This window comes from Neofelis nebulosa, chromosome 5 (genome assembly GCF_028018385.1).
Source record: "Neofelis nebulosa isolate mNeoNeb1 chromosome 5, mNeoNeb1.pri, whole genome shotgun sequence".
NCBI classification, from domain to species: domain Eukaryota; kingdom Metazoa; phylum Chordata; class Mammalia; order Carnivora; family Felidae; genus Neofelis; species Neofelis nebulosa.
In genome coordinates this window covers 100,408,768-100,432,650 of record NC_080786.1, presented here as the reverse complement: position 1 = coordinate 100,432,650, position 23,883 = coordinate 100,408,768, and the positions used below count along the sequence as shown (strand labels likewise).

The 23,883-nt window shown below is 36.8% G+C and overlaps 2 protein-coding genes across 6 annotated transcripts in view; one reads left to right on the top strand and one right to left on the bottom strand.

Annotated features, from left to right (window-relative positions):
• ATG3 (autophagy related 3) overlaps positions 1 to 21,150 on the bottom strand; it is a 26,876-nt gene extending 5,726 nt beyond the window's left edge. The window contains exons 1-7 of the mRNA XM_058731422.1: positions 21,019 to 21,150; positions 18,272 to 18,313; positions 14,537 to 14,586; positions 11,777 to 11,847; positions 9,729 to 9,836; positions 4,986 to 5,035; positions 2,645 to 2,726 (exon numbers count right to left, since the gene is read on the bottom strand). Coding sequence (XP_058587405.1) covers positions 2,645 to 2,726; positions 4,986 to 5,035; positions 9,729 to 9,836; positions 11,777 to 11,847; positions 14,537 to 14,586; positions 18,272 to 18,313; positions 21,019 to 21,090 — 475 coding nt within the window. The 5' untranslated portion in view covers positions 21,091 to 21,150. The remainder of the gene's footprint in view (positions 1 to 2,644; positions 2,727 to 4,985; positions 5,036 to 9,728; positions 9,837 to 11,776; positions 11,848 to 14,536; positions 14,587 to 18,271; positions 18,314 to 21,018) is intronic.
• SLC35A5 (solute carrier family 35 member A5) overlaps positions 17,454 to 23,883 on the top strand; it is a 24,930-nt gene continuing 18,500 nt past the window's right edge. Inside the window, exons 1-4 of one of the 5 annotated variants that reach the window (XM_058731417.1) lie at positions 17,454 to 17,529; positions 20,739 to 20,861; positions 21,719 to 21,861; positions 22,726 to 22,874. In XM_058731417.1, coding sequence (XP_058587400.1) covers positions 21,791 to 21,861; positions 22,726 to 22,874 — 220 coding nt within the window. In that variant the 5' untranslated portion in view covers positions 17,454 to 17,529; positions 20,739 to 20,861; positions 21,719 to 21,790. Of the gene's footprint in view, positions 17,530 to 20,738; positions 20,862 to 21,718; positions 21,862 to 22,697; positions 22,875 to 23,883 lie in introns of those variants that run through there. The other 4 variants (XM_058731421.1, XM_058731418.1, XM_058731419.1 and 1 more) reach the window with 4 other exon arrangements.

Below are 23,883 nucleotides of genomic sequence, written 5' to 3'. Positions count from 1 at the left end.
CTTTGCTGAATCCAGGGGTAAATTCCCAGGTTTCATCTTAACTGACCTTCCAAGACCATCTGGATGATTCATTCCCACCTTCCTGAACACTTTCCTTGGCTTTGCCTCTCATCTCAGTGGCTTCTCCTTTACTAACTTCTATGCTTGGTTCTTCTTCATCTCAACTTTATTTCCTTTTTTTCTTTCTTTTCTTTTAAAAAAACTCTATAGTAACCAAGGGCTCAGTTTTTGGACTTTGTCTATTCTCTATCTACCCTTACTCCCTTGATGATTTCATCCAGTCTGAATGGCTTTAAATGCTACTGATCCCCAAATTTACTCCTGCTCACAATATCTAACTCTTTACTTATGGCTCCAATGGAATGACTAATGTACGTGGCAAACAGCACACATCTAAATCTGAACTCCTAAACTCCCCCTCCAAAGCTATTTGGTCCTACAATTTTCCTCATCTCAGTTCAAGACACCTTGCCAGACACTCACACCAAAAATCTTTGGCTACTCTGTCTCTCCCGTGCCACTTCCCACTCAGCAGCAAATCCCTTTGACCCTACCCTCAAAATATGTCCAGAAGTCTATTTCTCATCACTGTCAGTGTTGCCACTCGAGCCCAAGCTCTTATCATTTCTTGCCTAGATTATCCAAACAGTATCCTGTTGTCCCTAATCCCCTTCAGCCTGTTCTCAATACAACAATTACAGTGATTCTGTTAAAATAGTAAATCTTATTCTAAGTTGCTCTTCTAGTTACAAAAACCTTCCAATGGCTTCTCATCTCACTGAGTTAAAGCCAGGGCCCTACATGATCTGGTCCCAAGGTTACCTCATTGACTCCATGCCTTACTTCTCTGCCCTCGCTCATCTCTGGACACAGGATTTTTTTTTTTTTTTTTTAAAGTAAGTTCTATACCCAATGTGGGGCTTGAACTTATGACCTCGAGATCAAGAGTCACATGCCCTACCGACCGAGCCAGCTAGGTGCCCCTGCTCACAGTATTTTATATAAGCCACACAAGCTCCTTCCTCAGGGCCTCAGATATCCAAATAGCTTGCTCACTCACCTCCTGCCAGGCTTTTACTTAAAATTCATGTTCTCAATGAATTTCTTGATCAACCTATTTTAAATAGTACTCATCCCTCCCCAAGACTCTCTGTCCCCTCCCCCTCCTTTATTTTGCTAATACTTATAACCACCTAATAAAGTATATTGCTTATCTATTGTTTTTTTTTTGTCTCCCATAACTAGAATATAAGCTCCGTAAGATGTCTACTGCTTTATCTCTAGCACCAAGAACAGTGCCTGCTACATAGATACTATATTGCCCAATAAATATTTGCTGACTAATGAAAACTGCCTGTTATATTAATTATTATATTACCTCCTATACCATCAACACAGTTTTTTAAACAAAATTCCACACACAGCAATTTTTTCTTCAGCTCTATCCAAGGGAAATGTCACAAACACACTAAAAGGCTGTCGGTCAGATATTTAAGGCAGTCCCACAACTTGTACTCTAAAAACAGTGCTTTCTTCACTGTATTCTTCCTACCCTCTACCCCAGCCTGGATAACTGTACACCATTCAGACAGATGGAATGCACAAAAGTATTTGTGCAAGAAGGTGGTTCTGACAATTATGAGACATCCAGGTACAAAGGAAACTACACAAGTACCTCTGAAGTTCAGGAGATCTGGACTGGAGGTTTAGATACAGAAGTCAATCACTGGGATGGGTGGTATGTGAGGCTGCTGTGAGCAATTCTGGTTACAAGTAACTCATACAGATTTCTTCCAAGAATGGGTGTTTGCCACAAAAATAAGGACAAAACTCTCACTAGAATTCAGTAACAGATATACAGCTAGGTTTCATGACGACTCAAAAGTAATTTAGGAAACAAAACAGAAAAGTACTTTGAGTCAAGACTATGCTGGCAATTCAGCTACGCGTCATCTCCTCATGAGCAAACGCCACTTGCTATTAACAGCGCCTCGACTCTCCTTGGCACCATCTTCCACTTCTGCGTGCTACAGAACATTTCTATCTCACCATAAATTCTATGTATTTGGTCAAAAGAAGAAAAGTAAATGCATAATACAAGAGCACACTTTGCTCTGCTCTGAAATAGTTTTCAAGAATTAGCTTTTAAGCAGGCACCTGGGTGGCTTAGTGGGTTAAGTGTCCAGCTCTTGATTTTGGCTCAGGTCATGATCTCTTGGTCTGTGAGTTTGACCCCTGCATCCAGCTCTGCGCTGACAGCATGGAGCCTGCTTGGGATTCTCTGTCTCCCTCTCTCTCTGCCCCTCCCCTGTTCAAGCATGTGCCCACATGTGTAGGCTTTCTCTCTCTCTCAGAAATAAACATTAAAGAAAAAAAAAAAGAATTAGAGCTGTCCCCAGTGTTAAAGATTTATGACTAAGATGTATCCCACTAGAAATAATGCTATCAAGGCTATGCCTTAGGTAAAGTAGAAGAGTCCAAGATAAGGTAAGTTCTGCACTACTTAAGTTTAAATAAAAGCCTCTGTAGGCTGCTAAATGTTAAAATCTAGAACACAATGGAGTAGAATTCTTGTCCGCCTCAACTACAAATACTCCAAAATCCATATTCTAGTGTGATTAAAGCAAATCTAGAACACAAATACCTTCCATATCTGCAGCTTCTCCTTCATCTTCCTCTTCTTCCTCCTCACATATTGCTGAGCAATCTTGAAGTTTTATACTGTCCTTTGAAAATAAGTATATTTAAAGTCACTTATGTCCATTAGTTCACACACTGAGCACTCATGCATCAGCACAGTGCAAACCACCATGAAAATGAGAGTGGTAAAGACAGTTCTTATCCTCAAGAAACTCCTACTCCACTGGAGATGACAAACCCATAAGCCAAATATTAAAAATGATATGCTAAGTGCTGTGACTGAAAAATATAAAAGTATTATAGAAGTACCAAGAATCACCTAAGCTCTCCATTTAAAAATAGTTGTCAGTTGCACTTCCAAAAAACTGTATTTTTATTTAACCAATTCATTAGTATTAGGAAACTGGTTCATAGTTATAACTTACACACATAATTTAAAAGAAAAAAAAGGCATATTTTATAAATCACAATACATTTATAAGTTAGACTTATTAGAAATCAAACATTATGTTCTAATTTGTTAACAATATCTTCAGTTGAATTAAGTAAAATTATCAGACTCTACAGTTACTATAATATGTAAGATTTCAGTTCAATTTTTAACCTATATTTGCACTAGAATAAAAGAATAATGCTAACCAAAGACAAGCCTAATATAGAATTATTTCACAAAATCAATATTCTAAAAAAGTGAAGTCAATGTAGTAAAGTAAAAAAAAAAAAAAAAAATCCTGGATATCTAGTTTCACCTAATTCGTAATTTTACTTAGGGAAGATTTTATTTACCACTAGAAGCTTAAATTGTATGTATCATTACTACACTCAAAATGTGAAACCAGAGAAGAAAAATAATATCTGGGTAATTATTAGAAGAGCCAATATCTGACAAAGTGATTGTTAAGAGAAATTTTAATCATGTTGATGTCATGGTGATCATACTTGAAACAGAATACAGTAGAAATCAACAAGAAAGATTAATATTTGGGTCTGGACAACAAATATTCTAAGCATTAAATTATGAAAAATAACATAAATTCTATATTATATAGGAAATGACAGGAAAGATATATTCCAGTTGTCCATTATTCTAAGTATTTACACTTTAGTAGGACATAAGGATGTTAGATGGGATATCAAGTACCATATTGACCACTACTGCATTTATAAACAATTCTTTCAAGAATTATCATCAACCTATCATAAAATGCTACCCCATACTACACTGCCATTTATCATCCCCAAAGGCTGAAGGATACATAATTAACAGCCAGAGTAAACAAGATTTTCTAAAGTAGCCAAAGCCATTTTGGGGTTTTTCAGTCATTCAAACTCTCCAAAAACCAGAATTTCAAAAGGCTGAATTTTCAGGCCAATGAACTGAACCTTAATCCCTAGCAAGCATAAAACTGTACATTAAAAAAACAAAACAAAACAAAAAGAAAACTTGTTTTAGTTTCTAACCCTTCCTGTTAAGACTCAGTTATGAATCCCAAAAGATCTAAATGATAAGAACACACAAAAAAGAGTATCTTAAACTTGTAGCAAATGTTGTACCAAGTGTTTCCTAAGGACAAAAGAAATGCAATTATTCTGTCCAAACATTCTGCTCTCTAAGAGATCTGACTATTAACAAAATAATAAAGAAAAGAATAAAGGCATTTTGTATTTTTCATATTATTTCAAATATAAAAATATGAAGACAGCTGCAATCATCCTCTCTTTAGAAATGAAAAGCTTCTATAATAAAGTTAGCTTGAATTAACTGAAAATTTTCAAGCAGAAAAATTCCACCCCGTTACAGATTTTTATCCCCTCTCCCCACAATAAACCATACAATAAAACTCAACTGATTTAGCTCCCACTCAGTCAAAATCCATTCTGGATGATGTTAAAATTTACCTTTAAATTTTCAAAAACAAAAACTTCCACTGAAAACAACAATAAATTAAGAGATTACAGAGGGAATGAGTAAATTACTTAAGACAATGTTTAAACTACAAAATTTGAAATTAGTAGCTACTAATCACTAAGTACATAAACCTCTTCAAAAACTTCTATTCACAGAAAATTTTATACTTAAAAATAAAAACATTTCTTTTAAACTAGCATAGTAGCCTTCCCAATTAGTGAAAATTAGTTGTTTTTACCAGTTACAATCTGAAAAAAAAAATTTTATCATACACAGATTTAGGAAGATAAGCACTGAGAAGGAGTAGTTTTGATATGGTCGTATAAAAAAGTGAGAGGAGAAAAAAATAACTCGAATTTTAAAAAGCTTGAATAAGAATATATTTATGCAAATAATTACAACACTGAATTTAGAAATGTAACTAATTAACCAGTACCTTGCTCTCCAATGTAATCTCCTTAACTGCTTCAGTTATTCCTGCAATACCTGTTTAAAGTTCAAAAAAATACCTGGATTAAAGTGTAAACATCTACCATTTCCCAGATTCAAGCAACATGTAAATTAACACTTAAAATTACCTAAATTCTCACAACTCCTCTGAAATAAGGAGGCAATGTTAGCAGTATTTTTACAAATAAACTCTAATAGGAATAAATAATGCCAAAAGCACTTCTCAAATTAAAAAATATACCATTTTTATACTTTACCATGAATTATTCTATCACTCATTTACCATTCCTCATTTACTTTCCCTGTGTGAGTCTTTATCAAATATATATTCATTCTCAGAGTGAACACATTAGAAGACTATAGGATTCATATTCATATTTCATTTAAACCTGCATTAAAATTTTCTCAAGAAGATACTAATGTTATTTGTTTCAGAAATCTAGGAGAGCCAGAAGTAGTAATACCATACCACACTTACATGCGCCTTTCTATTTTACTGTTTCCATAGGTTATTTTATCCTTATAAACACTATCCTTTGAGGTAATTAGGTAATCATTTCTCCTTATAAAGAAACGAATGAGACTTGCTGAGTCTCACAGTGAAGAAACTGGGATTCGAATCCATATGTGCTACCTTTTAGTTCAATGCTCTGTCTACTGCACTCCATTAAGCAACTACCTCGCATACTTGTCTCAATGAAGGTGGCACTAAGAAGATGGCAGCACCACAAGTCAGCTAAGTACATTCTCATTTAAAATACATGTCAGTTTATTTAAGTTTATTTATTTATTCATTTAGAGAACAAGCATGGGAGGGGCAGAGACACAGGGAGAGACAGAGAATCCCAAGCAGGCCTCATTTTGTCAGTGTGATACCTGATGCAGGGCTCAAACTCACAAATCATGAGACCATGACCTGAACTGAAATCAAGAGTCAGCTGCTTAACCAACTGAGCCACCCAGGCGTCCCCACCACCACTTTTTTAAAAGCTTCTTTATTTATTTTGAGAAAGAGAGACAGAGACAGGGAGGGAACATGAGTGGGGGAGGGGCAGAAAGACAGGGAGAGAGAGAACATGTCAATGTTTCTAATTTGATAGTTTATTTAAAAAAAATTTTTTTTAAACATTTATTCATTTTTTGAGAGACAGAGAGAGAGCACAAGCAGGGGAGGGGCAGAGAGAGGGGGAGACACAATCCGAAGCAGGCTCCAGGCTCTGAGCTGTCAGCACAGAGCCCGATGCGGGGCTTGAACTCATGATACGCAAGATCATGACCTGAGCTGAAGTCGGACACTTAGCCAACTGAGCCACCCAGGTGCCCCCCTAATTTGATAGTTTAAGAAGGATGAGATACACTAGAGAAAAAACTCTACATACAAAATATGCTTTGCTCCCTTTTTAATCTTCTAAAACTTTGATACATCTGTTCAACATGTCCAAAGAATAACTCACTTTTTACTAATAGAAAATATCACAATCCACAGCTCTAGCACAATGCTTTTACTTCATCCTTTTTTAGAAATTATTACATAATAGATACGATTATTTCATAACATTAAGATCCAAATCTTAACATACTGAATTGGTATTACAAAATGATTCCCTGAATCCAATACATAGATACAAAGAAAAAAACCTCTTCAATTCATTTATATATAATAATGCAGTAGTATGCCACTAGACTCTTCTAAATGTAGGACTGACAAAGAAAAAAAAAAGCTGAAATGACTCTAATGAGGGTAACATTCTCAAAGACTGTGATGGTTAATTTTATGTCACCTTGGCTACGTTACTGTGTCCAGATGCCTGGTCAAACACCAGTCTAGATGTAGCTCTGAAGGTGGTTTTTAGATTTTTGTAGACTCTAACATTTAAATCAGTAGACTTTGAGTAAAGTAGATCACTCCCCATAATGTAGGTGGGCCTCATCCAATCAGTTGAAGGCCTTATAAGAAAAGACTGAAGTGCTCAGAAGGAAAGAATTCTGCTTTCAGACTATCTTCACACTCAGGTGGAAGCAATCAACCCTTACCTGGGTCTTCGGCCTGCTGGCCAGTCCATCCTATAAACTGCAATCTTGCTAGCTACCACAATCATGTAAGCCAATTCCTCAAAATAAATCTACGTATACCTATGTATCTATACCTGTATCTACCTCTATAATCTAATCTATATCTATATATACATTCTATTGTTTCTGTTTCTCTGAGAACCGTGACTAATACAAGGGCCAAGAGAAATAAAAGAAACCTATGAGAAGCAAGGATGAAGCAAAGAGAACTGAGGTAACTAAGGAACCAGGCACATGGCCTTTTGAGTCCAACGGAAGTAGTGTTTTAATCAGATCAGGGTAGAGTTTAAACTAAAATTCTAAGGATATCTCTCCAGCAGGGCAAACATTTTTTCAGTTTTGAATTTCTTTAATAGACTTTCATCAATCCAATCATACTAATACCTACTTACCTCTGTAATGAATGCCTTTGTAAATATGCACCAAATTTTGAGCTAGTGATTATGGAATAGAATACAACCAGACAACAGAATAGCTCATTTACTTCACATCAGAAACATACTGATACAACTAATGGCTTTGGTTAGTCAACAATTGCCTATAGAGGTCCTGCTCATGTCTTCCAGACACAGGAAAACTAAAGCAGAGCAGCTGAACAATTTTGGAAAGGTCAAAAAATAAAGGTTTTCAAACCACATTTTCTTAAGGCCTTGACTAATTAACACTCAACACGTTAAGAAACAAACAAGTTTCAGAATATTATTCAGCCATCAAAAAGAATGAAATCTTGCCATTTACAACAACATGGATGGAACTAGAGTGTATTATGCTAAGTGAAATAAGTCAGTCAGAGAAAGACAAATATATGATTTCACTCCTATGTAGAATTTAAGAAATAAAACAGATGAACACAGGGGAAGGCAAGGCAAAATAAGATAAAAACAGAGAGGGAGGCAAACCATAAGAGACTCTTAACTATAGAGAACTGAGGGCTGCTGGAGGGGAGGTGGGTTAGGGGATGGACTAGATGGGTGATGGGCACTAAGGAGAGCACTTGGGATGAGCACTGTGTGTTATATATTAAGTGATGAATCATTATTTTTGTTTTATATATATATATATATTTTTTTTTTCAATATATGAAATTTATCGCCAAATTGGTTTCCATACAACACCCAGTGCTCATCCCAAAAGGTGCCCTCCTCAATACCCATCACCCACCCTCCCCTCCCTCCCACCCCCATCAACCCTCAGTTTGTTCTCAGTTTTTAAGAGTCTCTTATGCTTTGGCTCTCTCCCACTCTAACCTCTTTTTTTTTTTTTTTAAGTGATGAATCATTAAATTCTACTCCTGAAACCAATACTGCACCATATGTTGACTAACTTGAATTTAAATAAAATCCTGGAAGAGAGAAAAAGAAACAGGTTTCAAATGAAGAAGCCCAAGCACTGAATCTATGCTTCTATCACCATGGAGAAACGCATGGCAGTGTCCCTTTTTAAGGGTAGAGAAAAACTGACCTAACAAGGTACTTTTTCCTGTGCAGATTACTTAGCCCTCTGACTACTGTATGGGTCTCAACAGATGGCAGCAATATGTCCTTCACAGAACACTTGGTACTGTCTGGAGGCATTCTTAATTACCACAATTGGGTAAGTACTACTGGCATCTAGTGGGCATCTAGTACCAGAGATACTGCTAAACATTCTGCAATGTACAGGAAATGCTACAACAAAGAATCACGCAGCCCAAAATGTTAGTACTGCTAAGACTGAGAAACTCTGTGCTAGTACTACTTTTGATACAGCTGCTACTCTCTAGGACTTAGAAAATTTATTTTTAGTACCTAGATTTAAACTCAGAACACATTTTCTCCATTAAAACTAAGCCAAAAATGGCACTTATATAACTGTGTAAATTAACTATTGTTAACTATTAACTAACATTAATTAATTCATGTAACTATATATTATGTAACTACATACAACTACATAAACGCACATTAGTATATGCTGCTGTCCCTGTCATAAATGGTAGTTAGCTATAGCAGCATATACTAATCTATGTTTACACAGTTAAATACAGTAGCAAAATCGGTGTTTAGGACTTGGAATAAAAAATCATATTCAGATTTACAACTTCTGCAAACACACTTATGAAAGGCTTAAATTTAGTCAATTTCTTTAACAAAAATCTATTGATCAACTTGTGTATCAGATACTATGTTAGATACTGAGGATTCAGCAATGAATCTCTACCTCCACAGAGTATACAGTGTTTGTCACTGAACAAATAATTATTAAATAATTTTAAATGTGGGTCTCTGAGTACAATAAATACAAGCGTAGTTCCTGTCCTAAAGTTCATCACACAGCAATGGAATGACATGTAAATAAGGAACTCTAAAGCAAAGCAGTATGCATACTCAGCAATACTAATTGTCTTTCTTTCTTTAGAAATAAAGAAAATGATATGGATATTTTCAAATTGCTACTGAAGTAGCAGTACTATAGAAATTTGGTATTCTCCAAAGGCACTTTTTCTTTTTTTTTCCAATTTGTCTTCCTGCTATTTTTCAGGTAAAAGTGTATTGGGACAACTGTGCCTTATGTATCCTTTGTTGTTGTTGTTTTTTAAAATCAATGCTGTTATAAAAGATTGTAAAAGAGTTTAAAACAATTTAGACTAAAATACAGTGTTTTATTCTCCTCTTACCTGTGTTATGGTAAGTATCTACCCATCCCCCATCACCATCATCTTCTTCAATGATAGCTTCCAATTCATCTGAATATTCCATCTGTTTGCACCGCTTGTAGCATGGCACTATTAAACAAGTGGCAAATACAGTTACTAGCACATAATCTGCTTCCTATGAATCCATTAGAAAAAAAGAGAAAATTTATTCCATTTTAAGGAAATACTGTATTTCATTTCTAGTAAGTGCTTAAGTAAGTGTTTAAAGAGTTATATTCAGCTCACAAATACATAATGATCACACTTATCTTTCCCTAAATACCTCTGTCAGAACACAGGTAGAAAAGTTCTACTGAAAAATTTTTTTGTTTATTTACTTATTTTGACAGAGGGAGAGGGGGAGGTGGAGAGGGAGAGAGGGGGAGGGGGAGAGGGAGAGGGAGAGGGAGAGGGAGAGGGAGAGGGGGAGAGGGGGAGGGGGGGAAGAGAAGGAGAGGGGGAGAGGGGGAGAGGGGGAGGGGGAGAGGGGAAGAGGGGGAGGGGGAGAGGGAGAGGGGGAGAGGGAGAGAGGGAGGGGAAGAGAAGGAGAGGGGGAGAGGGGGAGAGGGAGGGGGAGAGAAGGAGAGGGGGAGAGGGGGAGAGGGGGAGAGGGGGAGGGGGAGAGGGGAAGAGGGAGAGGGGGAGAGGGAGAGGGGGAGGGGGAGAGGGGAAGAGGGAGAGGGGGAGAGGGAGAGGGGGAGGGGGAGAGGGGAAGAGGGAGAGGGGGAGAGGGAGAGGGGGAGAGGGGGAGAGGGGGAGAGAGAGAGAGAGCGAGAGCACAAGAGGTGGAGGGGCAGAGAGAGAGGGAGAGAGAGAATCCCAGGCAGGATCCACATGGTCAGCACAGAACCTGACATGGGGCTCAATCCCACAAACTATGAGATCATGACCTAAGCCAATATCAAGAGTCCAATGCTTAACTCACTGAGCCATCCAAGTGCCTCTCTACTTGAAAGTTTCTGTGTATTCTTTACCCTGATGGTCTGTGAAGAACAGCAGGCTAAAGCCAGAGATGACACTGTACAATTTCAGGCTAATGCATAATAATACCTTATTTTAATGGCTTTACTCTCAAAACATGAAGGCACCACCTGGCATTCTCAGAGGTGGTAGAGGTGACCTTCAGTTTGTAATGCTGCAGTAACTTTCAATATGTATTTCATAATTCATACCTAAGTTCCAGCTATTCATAAAGGATAAGCTAATGTAAAAGTCAGTAACTGCTAAATTTTACTATCTTCTATAATATTGGAGCCAAGTTTTTCACATAGCATATGTGTGAACAGTTATTTTTATTCACATAAACCTAGAACTGAACAATTATAAGGTAAAAACATGATGTAGAGTTGAGAAATTGCTATTCATCTCCTGATTTCTTTAAAAAACAAGCAGGATATAAATGATCAACTCTAATAAAACATATGCTGTAGGAAAGAAAAAAAAACCTGGTATGTTATACATGTTTTCCTTTGCTGTAATAGATAAACCAGAACAAAAATCAATGTGCTGTTTTGTGATTAGATAGGGACTATAACAACCTTCTGAGGCTGTTTTCATAAATAAGAAACCACTTGTTTCAAAAAACAATTTTGTTCCTAAAGGCAATCTTTAAAAGACACAATGGATAATAAAATCTTTAGCTTGGAGCTTTTAGATGTCAAAGGTAGTATCAATTTCATTTTTCATGACAAATGTTTAAGTCTAAAGGAGATCAGAATCAAACAGCTAAAAAAATTATGACTATGAAGTCAACTTTTAAAAAAGGCCATTAAATTCCAACTCTGCTCGGGTCCTTTTCCTCCACACCTTACAAGTGGATCTTTTTGGCAAAAAGAAGTAACAAAAAGGAAGAGGGTAAAAACCAAATAAGGAAAAAATACTCTAGCAACAGAAAACACAGCACTTCATCAAATTTTTAAGTTTCTGTCTGAGAGAAGCTGTAAGTATGGCTTCAAGCATAAATTAAGTTTTATTTTTTTAAATATAACTCTTTGTGCAAGATTTACTGATATACACAATGTAATTCTTACCATTTTTGGTGACCAAAAATTGTTTGCCTGTTGGTAGATATGCCTTCACTTTCAATTCTTCCCCTGTAGCCCTTTAAAGAGTAAAAAGGACCAAATATGAGAACTATTTTAACAGGCAAAGACAGAACAGAAGCTATCACATCTAAATACCAAAACTACACAATCCACACTCTTGAGAAAACGGTCTCAAGACTGGTTTGGGCAGGATGCTGTTAAGTGATGTATGTTAGGGCATGGAAAGACACAGCATTCTAAGTAAAATGTACTAAGAGACACAGACAGACCTAACAGAATTTATATTACACATGAGACAAAAAAGACAACAATACAGAATTACTAAACAACTATTATGTTTGCCTCAAACAAAAAGAAAATGTTGTTCCTTAGTGAGTATAATCTCAGACTTTGAGTTCTAAAGTATTGTTACTTCAGACATCTTCAGACCAAGAGGAGGCCAGAAAAATAGTTGCACGACATTACATAACAAAGTAGGTGGTTGGCAAGATCCTTGTTTCTTCCACTCTATTAAAATTGGAACTAAGAGAAAAGAGATGCTTTGAGTCACAAGATGATAATGTTAAAAATAATGAGTGAAAACAGAAAAAATCCTTTTATCAAGTATTTATTAAGTGTAAGACTTAAAACTCTAACTTTTATTTACTCCTCAGAACTCAAAGAGGTAATATTAACATCTCCATTTTAGCTTAAAGAAGTCAGATGGCTCACAGTCATAAAACCAAAACACAGAACAGCAGGGCTCCTGCTCTTCAACACTATTCCCTCTGTGGGTCAGAGCCAGCTATAACCATTTCTGATTTTTCATAGCTACTTTGGACTATCAAGAATTGGTTCAAAGATTCTTCTGTGGGTCTCATAATGGAATTGGCCAGAGCTGGAGCGGCATGTGGTTTATTGCAAAAACTGAGAGTCTGCTGCCTTATCAGAGCTTCAGTCTAAAGTTTAATACATTTGAGCACAAAATAAAGCCAGGAAATGACCTACTACCTTTTAGTAGCCTCCTAGGCTTCTTTAGACCATTCTCAACTGTCAAATTCAACAATGAAATGGCAATGCCTTAAGTTCTGAGTGAAGAATATACAACAAGGTCATGATGGTGCCTGCAGACACAAAACTGTAACATACAAATTACCTTTTTCTAGCACAGGTTTAAAATGAATTGCTCCTTTGGCTCCAGCTGTTCGGCCAGTATGGACACTGGAGTAACTAACTTCTAAGTTACAATAAAACTATTTCAACTATCACATTTCATAAAGTGAAACTATAAACTACCTGCTAAAGGAAGAGCCTGACCATATACCAAACCTCCATAATACTACTATTAATCATATGTTTGAACTAATTAGACAAATAAAGACTATGACTAAGAAACCTAAAGAAAATGTATACCTATTAAAGAAAATCCTAAATTACTTCCTTTTATAAAATGTATATTATTTTAAATTTTATATACCTATTTGACTTGAAATATAAAAAATTGTAGGCTAGAACCAAGCTAAATATAGTTTTAACAATTTGTAATCTAAAAAAATCAATCACCCTTACTACATCAGACAACTGCTATCATATTAACTCAATTCTAAATACAAAACAGAAATACACGTAAGGAAGACAAGGACATAAAAATAAACCTGACATTTTGGCCTTTTTTTGTACATTAAGAAACAGCGTTCTAAAAGAGCAATTGACAAAGAGCAGTAACAACTATTTTGGGTATGTGTCAAATATAAAAATTAAGAAGAGAATAGGCCACAGATAAAAGAGAGTTTCAACTTTGGCTTAAAACAGTTTTAACTGTTAAAGCTCTTTAGATATGAAGGAAAACAGTATCAGTTCTAACTTTATTAATTTTAGAACCCCTGCTCCCAAATCAAAACTACGCCTTTCAACAACAATTGTAAAAGTGTCATTGGGGGAATTTAAAAAAAAAAAGGGGCGGGGGGAGAAGGAGTTGAGCCACTTATATCCAAACAAGATGGTAATTCCAAAACAATTCTAGCCTTTAAATTAAAACAGCTCTGTCAGTATTGGGATCACTTTTTCAGCCACAGGTAGTTTTACTGTAAGTACTTGAAAGTACTGAAACAGCATTTGTTTTAAAACATTGTTATTATTCAGAATATTTAAAATATGTTATGAGATCTGCTAAGTTGCTTAAATTAATTTTATAATTAAAAGTGTTAATAAAAAAATTAAAATGTAAAAAGCCTATTACCAGCAAATTTCCAGTTAAGACCTTAATGAGTATCATGAACCTTCTTTTCGGCTAATTCCTAAAATGGGAACATACTTTTGAACGTGAATACAAAGTTTTATGATTAAAAAACATAAGACTGTAAAATGTCTGTGTTTATTAATGTTATAAAAATATTCAATAAACATTTTAGTTAAAAAAAAAAAGTGAGCTGGTCAAATTTATTGAACTCTTGAACATTAATTTTTAAAGATCCACCGTAAGATCAGACCTAGACACTACAAAGAAAGTGAATACTAATAAAGGAAGACATTTATCTCAAAAATATCTTTTATTCTAATGGAGCAAAACAAAATAGGTATAACACCCAATTTGTCAGCCTTTATTTTACTTTAAGTATCATGGGCACACTGCTTAACAAAGAAATCTACTAGAAGAGGGTTAAACTGGTCATTCTAAAGTTCATGCCCTAATTTATTTTGCAAATTGCCGTGATTATGAAGTCATACCTTTTACTAATTTTCGATTTCTCACTCAAGATTACTTACCATTGCCATGTTGGACAGTGGTGGACTAAGTGATCTCCAGCTGCCACAAACTATTTAGGATTTAGAAGGAATATAAAGAAAAAGGAAAAAGAAAAATTGAACATCACTGAATGTTAGATGGTAAAATACCAAAGTGACCATCTGTGTAATCTTGTTACACAATAATCACATAAATGCAAACAACACCAAACCTGCTCTACCAGTCTGGTGATTTATTTTTTATTATTACTAAAACTGCAAAATTTTTTACATCCATAAAGTTTAAATTTTGGAAGAAAAAAAGTATTGAGTGTTATTTTTTATTCTTTATTTATTTTAAATTCAATTTTTATCTTCGGATTAAATAATGCCAAAAGGATACTGTATCATGAAATGAACAAAGGTAACACTGCAGGATTTAAAATGTCAAAACCATTTTATGGATAAGTAAGATGAAGAGAGATTCTTGCTAGTGGTTGAAAACTCAAAGAAGATCTTTGTGAAAAATTACTAAATAGACACAGGCCTACAATGTAAGAATAGTTTACTACATCACAGTGTACACTTCTCTTTTTTGGTTCTTTTTTTAAATTCAGATAACAGCCCATTTTGAAAGCTTTTTCATATTAACAAGAGTGAGAAACGCAGTGCCAAACAATGGAGAAGAGGTTAGAAGCTTTTGGATTGACTCAGAAAACACCAACACAGTTAAGAAATTAAATCCTCTAACACCTTGGACTTTCTGGGCAGGTTGAACACTGCACAAGTTTTTGTTTTTCTTCAGAAATAAAAAACTGAGAAAGAAAAGAGTTTAAGCTTTTGAGAATTTCCATTATACATGAGCACGAACTGATCTTACTATAAGACAGGAATCAGGCTTATTCTTGAGAGCAGAAAATGAAAGTCTGTTAAGCGTAACCGCAGTGTCCCAACTCAAGCAATACACATGCACATATTTTCCCAATTACTTCTGTTTCACAACAGCTCTAACTTAAAATCATTGTTCATGGGTTATTACACGCCAAAAAAAAAAAAAGTTACCTTTAATCTTCCAATGCTTTTCTGAGAAAACAATGTCTACATTAATACTCTATCTTCGTTTAAGAAAGTAAAATTTTATAAAACAAGAATTCTAAGAGTAATTTCTTTAGAGAAGATACATTAACAAGATAAGATTTAGCAGCATATTCCCTTTTCAAATGTTTCTGTTCTTTCATTTCAAAGAATCTTTTTATTATTTAAACTAGTTAGGTAAAGACAAAAAACCCAAATGAAAACAATACTCTCTCCCCAAAGTTTTAAGCATTTTAGTTCACTGTAACCAATGCTACCATTAACTCTGTGGTTATCAGGAACTAATTTATTACTGAAAAAGTATTAACTCAACAAAATACAATACAAAAACAGTCAAAAACTTAATTCTTTAATGATATTGCCTTGACTCTAGTATTTTATTCCATGGCACCTCCAGCAGCATCTATTGAAAAACAACAGGGGCACCTAGCTGGCTTAGTTGGTAGAGCATGCAACTTTTGATCTTGGGTTTGTGAGTTCGAGCCCCACATTGGGTGTAGAGATTAAAAAATTTTTTAAAAATTAAAAAAACTAAAAAACACTAGAAGGTAAGAAAAATTATAAAGGAACAAAGAATTGTACAGATAGTTAATATATGTACACATTTATCCTCATTAGCAATGGCCTTTATTGCATGCTTTATATGCTCAAATGAAACAAATGCAAGGCAGACTCAAGTTTCTCAAGCTGTAGTTTGTCTCAGTGATTAAATATTGCACTGTACTGAGTAATTCCAACAAGACAGAACCAATATTAACATTTTAGTCAGCAACTTTATCCTTCAAGCTATTGTATTACTGATAATCCAGCCCCCCCCCCCCCCACACATATATATATTAATTTTAGTCAGACAATTCTGTATTAATGTCTACCTCTCTTTTTAAACACAGTACTTCCAATACCTCTCAATGAAAACAAAAGAGAGCTGGAGACTAACAGCCAGAAGCCCAGAAACAGTAAGAGAAAACAAATACATAGATCAACTCAGTATATCATTTATCCAAAGTAAATTATGTCTTATTTTCCTCCTGGAGACTCATTCTAATCAAACTGAACTCTGTAACTGTGTTCTATCTCAATCCAGCATTATGTGGTTGGTACCCAGCTGAGCTAGTTTTGCCTTGCATTTTTTTTTTTAAAGGAGGAAATTTATAAACCACTTAATGATACAACTCTGTTGGAGTATAACTGTTAGTTATTCATTCTATGGTGAGTAGCTGTTTTAAAACAGTTAGCTTAAGTCTATCCAATGACCACAGACTTGCATCTCTCACTCCAACTGTCTATTTACCAATTAGTCATCTTCCCATATATAAAGCCAAAGAGTGGAAGAAGAATAGCATACTTTCATTCCTGCTCTTGATTTCAGATAGTTTTAAGAGCTACGTCTAAATTATACATTTGTCTGGCAAGAAAGTTAAGAATATCAAAACTTAATTTTATGTGGTATTCAAAATATTAAACTCTTGGTGCCTAAGGTAGAATCGATCCTTTAGAGAGTGTCTAGCCAAAACCCCTCATTTTATAAACGAGAAAACATGAGGCCTGTGTCTAGTAGCTTAACTGATTTGCCCAAGTCAGAAAAGGAGAAATTAAGAGAAATGGGTCTAGAAGGTCGATCTCCCAGGTTCTTTCTATACCGCCATCTGTCTTCACTAAAAATAAAGACAATTTCAGATAAAAAGATCAGTTCAGCACACCATTCTCAGAACTCACAAGGATTTGGAACCCAAGAGATTCCATCACAATTGAAAACTGAAAGATCAATAAATTCTTAGGCGGGGTCTTAGAATTTCTAGCAACAGCCAGATCACAAAGCATGGCCCAATTCAAAATGTTTTTTTCAAAACAGTAAGTAAAGTTCTATTGCCAACCAGTGGTATTTTTAATGAAAGTTAAAGGTGAAGCTTAAAATTTTCGCCATTTATTAAGACAAGAAAGTAAGTCTGATGCAACTGTAACTATTCATGAAACTGGAATGTAAAAGGATTTTTAGGACAGTATTTATTTCTCAAAGGATAACAAAACAAACTACCTAAAAAAAGAGAACATTTTTATTATATAGATTTGGTGAACAAGTAAAATGATTCCTCAAAACCTAATTCTATATTAAAAGTTCAATAAAACACAACTGGCCTATAAAATAGCCATCAGTTTCAGCATTAGGTAGACTCAACATTACTTGGTTAGTAGAAAAAGTTAAAGAATTGTGAGAAAAAAGTCAGCCTTAAGTATGTAGCAATAAAATATTTAAGCTAAATACCGAAAGAAAACATACAAGCAGTAAGCCAAAGTTTCCAAATGAAGAGCCATGAAATCTCATGTTTGATGCAGACAAAGGCAAGACACAGCAAACACCACAAGAGCTCCCTGCACAGCTTCAATATAACACAAATATAAGTGAGGGGTAAGTGACCAGGAATATTTTCCATTCCCTCTCCCACCATTTCTAAATCAAGAGGAACTACAGAGAAATATGAGAAGTGGCAAACTGAGAGGGAAGTTACATCTTCTTCTCACATAGGAAGTAGAAGTCCCTATAAAACTGCTAATATAGTCAAAAGAATCTAATCTTAATCAAATCAAAATTAAACTTTAAGATATTTTCTTATAAAACAAAAAAGCCACACAGTTTAATATAATTGTAAGACATAACAGTTTCAGAATATCTTTAACACTCACCTCTTCTGGTGTGATTACACCTGTTTCCTTAAATTTTGATTCCTAAAAAGAGCAAAAAGAATTAACATATTACACTTTCGCTTTCAAATTAAAGATGTTTGTGGGCAAGTATCTGCCTGGTACCCTTCTAGGCAAAGGAGCACATACAAAAAAGAATGTATCACTGGTACCTAGAGGAATATACAAGTCTAATGAAGGAAACTGACATGAAATAATTACAATTTGATCAGTGCTATAATAGAGCAAAGCTCTTTGGAAAAGCATCCAAAGGTTTATACATTAAGTCTCACAATGATTTTGTACACATCTTTATTTTACAGAACGATAAAGATGTCTTAAAAATGTTTAGACTTTTTACTATTTAGTCAACATCTCCAACATCTCATTTCAATGGAGTAATATTAGAACCCAAATCTAGAGGTCATAAATTATTTAGTCCTTTCCCATTATTGTATCACCAAGATATTGATACAATATTTTCTCCTCCAAAGCAAAGATGCTATTTACCAAATGTTTCTAAATTTTAAGTTAAATGTAAGATTTTGTAGTACAGTCTACAAAAATGAAAGAATTCATTTATGAACATTATTCATTCAACACGTATTTAGAATGACCAATATGTGCCAGGCACTATTTGAAGTAATGGGGCTACAGGAGTGAATAAAATAGACCAAACTGATCCTTGTCCTCATAAGGAATTTAAACTCTAGTAGAAGGAGAAAAGCCAAATGGTAATGAAAACCACGAAGAAAAATGAGGCAGAGAGGAAACTGGTCAGGGGTGGAGGAAAAGAGATGGCTATTTAAAATAGGATGGTGAGAAAACAAAGACTTCCCTGATAGGTGACTACTGAGCAGAGACCTTAAAAAAAATGAACAAGCCACACAGCTGTAAAAGAGCATTTTAGGCAGATGGAGTGGCAAATACAAAAACACAAGGCAAGAGAGCATTAAACGGAGAAACAAACAGGACAGACTAGATGGCTTAAGCCAAAGTGAGCAAGGAATAAAGTAGCAGTTGAGATAAGGGTCTCTCCCAATCAAGTAGAGGCTTGAAGATCATTGAAAGGACTGTGGCCTTTACTGTGCCATGACTTTTCTTAATTTCTACTTGCTAGGATAAGTCACTGTTTCTTTCAAGGGATTTGGTTTTTCTTCCTTGCCATCTTATGTCTAGTAGGAAACTACAGGATTCTCTCTGTAAACAGGGACAGGCAAGGAAAGGATCAATAATTCTGCTTTCCTTATTACTAAAAATACACACTAACAAGTACATTCTGACAAGTTAACACTTTTCAGTTTGGAGAATAAGTAAAATGATTCTTCAAAATATAATTCTAAGTTCAATAAAATACAACTGGCCAATAAAACAGTTTTATATTTAATTTGGGAACTTTTTCTTTTCCTTGGGAAAAAAAAAGTTTAAGAATATGTATTATTTCAATGCTACATACCTTGGTAGACATATTTCTGAAAAATGACATAATATGCAAAAGACTCATTTGATTTAAATGTCAAAATTATTTTCAATTTCAGAGTTGAATGAGTTATTTTAATTACAAGGGATTTCACTGTAAAAAAATATATATATATATATCATATAACATATATAAAAGCATAGCAAGAGTTGGAATTCTCATTTATAAACTTATCCCCCCCCCCCCTTTTTTTTTACTTGGCCAACAAGGTATCATTTTAAAATCCGTCTTGGAAATAAATATTAAAAAAGTAAGTACAGGGCTAACATTTCCCTTTGTCATGGAAAGGGAGCAAAATAAAGCTACCCACTATTCCTAGCATACCAGAATAACTTCTTGAATAAAGAGGACCAACCATTTCCATGGGTATTTCATCCCTACCGTAAGATTTGTAAAATTTTTACTGAAAGCTTAAAAAAATAATAAAAGCACTTAAGAACTCCCTATTCATTTATTCTCATTGCTCAGTTTTCAGAAAGGAAAAACAATGACAACAAACTTAAATTTTAAGACTAATCAAAACTTGAACGCACTTGTAGAAATTTATCTTTGAAAATAAAGTCACTGCTTTAAAACCAGTATGCTACAAATTTTACTTTAAAAACGCCGTACTGACAATGCAAAAAAATAAGTATATCTAGGAGCGTCAAGCTGCTCCTTATTATCACTTAAATCCAAGATTTACAAATAGTTTTTCGGCTATTTAAAAAACTCAGGAAAGGGAGGTTTTGCCTGGTAGGTTCAATGGTACTGTTGGAGATAATGTTGCACTTCACAGTGTTCTCTGAAATCTAACAAGATGAGACCTCAGTCACAATTTACTATTTCAAACTCCTAATCATAAGAGACTTTCTATGAAATTTGAGGAATAGTGACATGTCATTTTAATACCAAATACTGATTTCGTTTTTAAAAAGATAAGCAATACGCTCGTTTAAAAAGTTCAAAAGACTTCCGATGTTAAGATTTAACATTCTCAAATCTACTCAGCTGCGGACCACCTTCCAACTTGACGTACCCAGACGCGCTGAGCTCTGACGGGTGGCGACAGCAGTGCTCCAAGTTTACCTGAAGAGCCCGAAAGCCCTACAGAGCAGCTGGATAACACCTCCGGTGGGGCTGCGCCTTTGCCTGTGTCCCATCCCACCCTTACCACCTTCCTACACTTTCCCCCTCCGGAAAACACGGTGTCCCTCCCGGCGCCGGGTCCTCAGTCCCTGCGGAGTTGAGCGTGTACCTGACAGCCCTGGGCAAGCCCGGCCTGGCTTACCTTGAGGACCGGGGTCAGGTACTCAGCCACTTCCAGTGCCTTTCCCTTCACCGTGTTAATCACATTCTGCATCCTGGGGCCGGAGAAGCGGCCGGCCCCGCGATGGGGTGGGAAAGGCAGCGGGGGCAGGGACCGGGAGTCAGAAAAAATCCCCGCTGTCCCCGACGCGCATCGGCACCCAGCCGGCGGCACCAGAGGGGACGGGACGCGACGGGACGGACGGGACGAGGGGGAGGGGCGGCTGCGCCAATCGCGAGGGCAGGGCGCACGCTGCTCACAACCCAGGCAGCGCGCAGAGGACCGGGCCTAGGTGTCTCCCCAGCCGCAAGGGAGGGCGGCGGGGACGAGGGGAGAGTTGGGGGGAGAGGCGGGCGCACGCGCACCCCTCGCCTCCTCGGGAGCTGTCTTCTCCCCCTCGCTTCACTCGCGCCCCTTCCGGCTTCCCCTTCTCTCTCTTGCCGTAGCTCCGCCGCTACCTGGGCCTCACGTGACACAGGACTCTCCCGCCACGTGACGCGAGAGAGGGCTCACTGGGGCGGGCTCAGTCCTCTTCTCCCCTCCCTCCGGAAGCGTAACACTGAGCGCGCCTGCGCAATGGGTGCCAGGTCCGCTCTTTCCTAGTCTGGACGTAGTTGTGCTTTTTTGTTCCGGAATAGGAGGTTCAGGGGCTGGGGTTTTCGCCTTTCTTTCCCTCCCGTAGTTTCCCCGACCATGGACCCTAAAAGCTATTGCTGCCTCTGCAGAGCTACACAGTTACTGTTTCATCTGTAGGATGTGCGCTCTTCCACCAAAAACCCTTTGGACGGACAGAGGTAACCTCGCCCGGCTGGCAAAGAAATGCGCGTGCGTATGAGGGGAGGGCGCGCCGCTCGAGATCCCTACTGCGCATGTGTGACAAGAAGGCTCTCTCTCTCGCTCGCTCGCTCGCTCGCTCTCTCTCTCTCTCTCTCTCTCTCTCTCTCTCTCTCTCTCTCTCTGTCTCTCTCTCTCCCCCCACGCCGTGCCTGGAGGGAAACCTGCCTTCCTTCGGTAGGGGAGGCGTCTTTTTTACCTCTACGTTTGCGCGCTGGTGGGCTGTCGGTGTTGACGTTTCAAGCCCATCTCTCACCGGTCCTCCCGGCCCTATGCGCTATCCCTTACACAGGCAGGCAGGCTTTGGACAAGTTACTCAGCCTAGAGTTTAGTGCCCTCAACATGTCAGAAGAGGACTCTAGAGTCATTGATTTCTAAGCTCTCTTGTACTTTTAACACTAGTTAGGTGCAGATTCACAACACTGTTTCAGATATTCCCCTTTCGGTCATTATTGTAATGAATTGTCCCTCTTTCTAGGGAAGAGCTGCTACTGAGGTGAAGGGAAATCTGAAATTCTCCTCTAGGGCAAAGTTGCTAATAGGAATGGAAGCTAAAATTGGCTTTCTGCAAAATTCTGCAGTCCCCAGGTGTCAATTGCTCACTTGCTACTTTTAGCAGCACTTCCAGTCTGGCGCTGCCTTTCTGACTTTGGAGTCCCCCCCCCCCCCCAACAACAACAACTTTTGACACTTTCATTTTCTTTCCCTTTTCTCTGGTTCTCCTCAATTTTCTTGGTTTGGATACAACTGTAGCCAAACATCTAAAAAATTGCTTTTCTGTTCCTCACTAATCAGTGGTATTTGTACTATGCTTTATCTACCAACAGTGTTGCTCACAAATATGTTCTCTTTAAGACCATTAAAAACCAGTGGAATGGAAAGCAAGTGCTGTGATCATCCCATATTGTGCTCCTTGCCAGCGATGTATACATTCCTACTAGGCACCATATTCATTGCTTTGAGCTCAAGTCGAATCCTACTGGTAAAATACTCAGCCAATGAAGGTAAGTGAAGACTTGGAATATATGGAACACTTGCATCTAATCACACGTTACGTCTCCTGTTGCTGGTCTCCTTGTATGTAAAATAGAGAAAATACCCTGGCAAGTATTCTGCTTCATGTGAAGGGCAAAGCGTGTTTAAGTTTGATTCTTTAACCTTTTATTCCTTAGCAAGAAAAATTTTTCCTGCTGAGTGAAATTTGGGTTAAATACAGTGTCACACCCTTTACAGAACAGATCATAACATCTGACTATTATTTTAATCAACAGGTATTTCTGGACCTATAGCAATATGTGTAATTATAACTTACTTTGAAATAGGAGGATATATTTGGTCACTTGGCATTTGTGAGTTAGACTTAATTACTATATCATTGAGGCAGTACAGATTATTTGCTTTGAAATCTTTGAAATTATTAGCTAAGAAGTCTTCTGTGTTTTGTTTTGTTTTTTTAATGTAGGAATTTGGATTTAGACAAACAGTTTAATTCTACAAAGCTGTATTGAGAGCCTCTCACTAGTTATTCAGGACACATAGAAGTATGACATCATGACCCTTAATGGTCTGCTTGGGGAGTCAGATGTGTATATAAGTCTCTACTTCGGTTAACATTTCTGTCTTGGGCAGTAGGCTAAATATTAGTAACAAAATTCAAAGCGTGTAAGACATAGTCGTAGTTCTCAAGAATTCAGTTTATTAGAGGAGAGCTGTACATTTGAAACGTCATGAAATTACAGTATAATAAATGCAGCCCTATACCAAAGGTGTGGAGATAGTTTTATGTAGAAAGTGCTATGTTCTCTCTGGGACGGGAGGATGTGGAGTACAAAGGGATTAGGGAATACTTCCCTGAGAAGGTGAAGTTGATCCACAAGAGGACAGGTGGGCAGTGGTATTCAAAACAGAAGCAACAATCCATAGAATCAAATAGATATGTTTAAAAAAAAAAGAAAAGCAGGATGGATTGTAAGAACATGTACTTCAGAATGACTGAGCAAAAAGTTTAAGGAC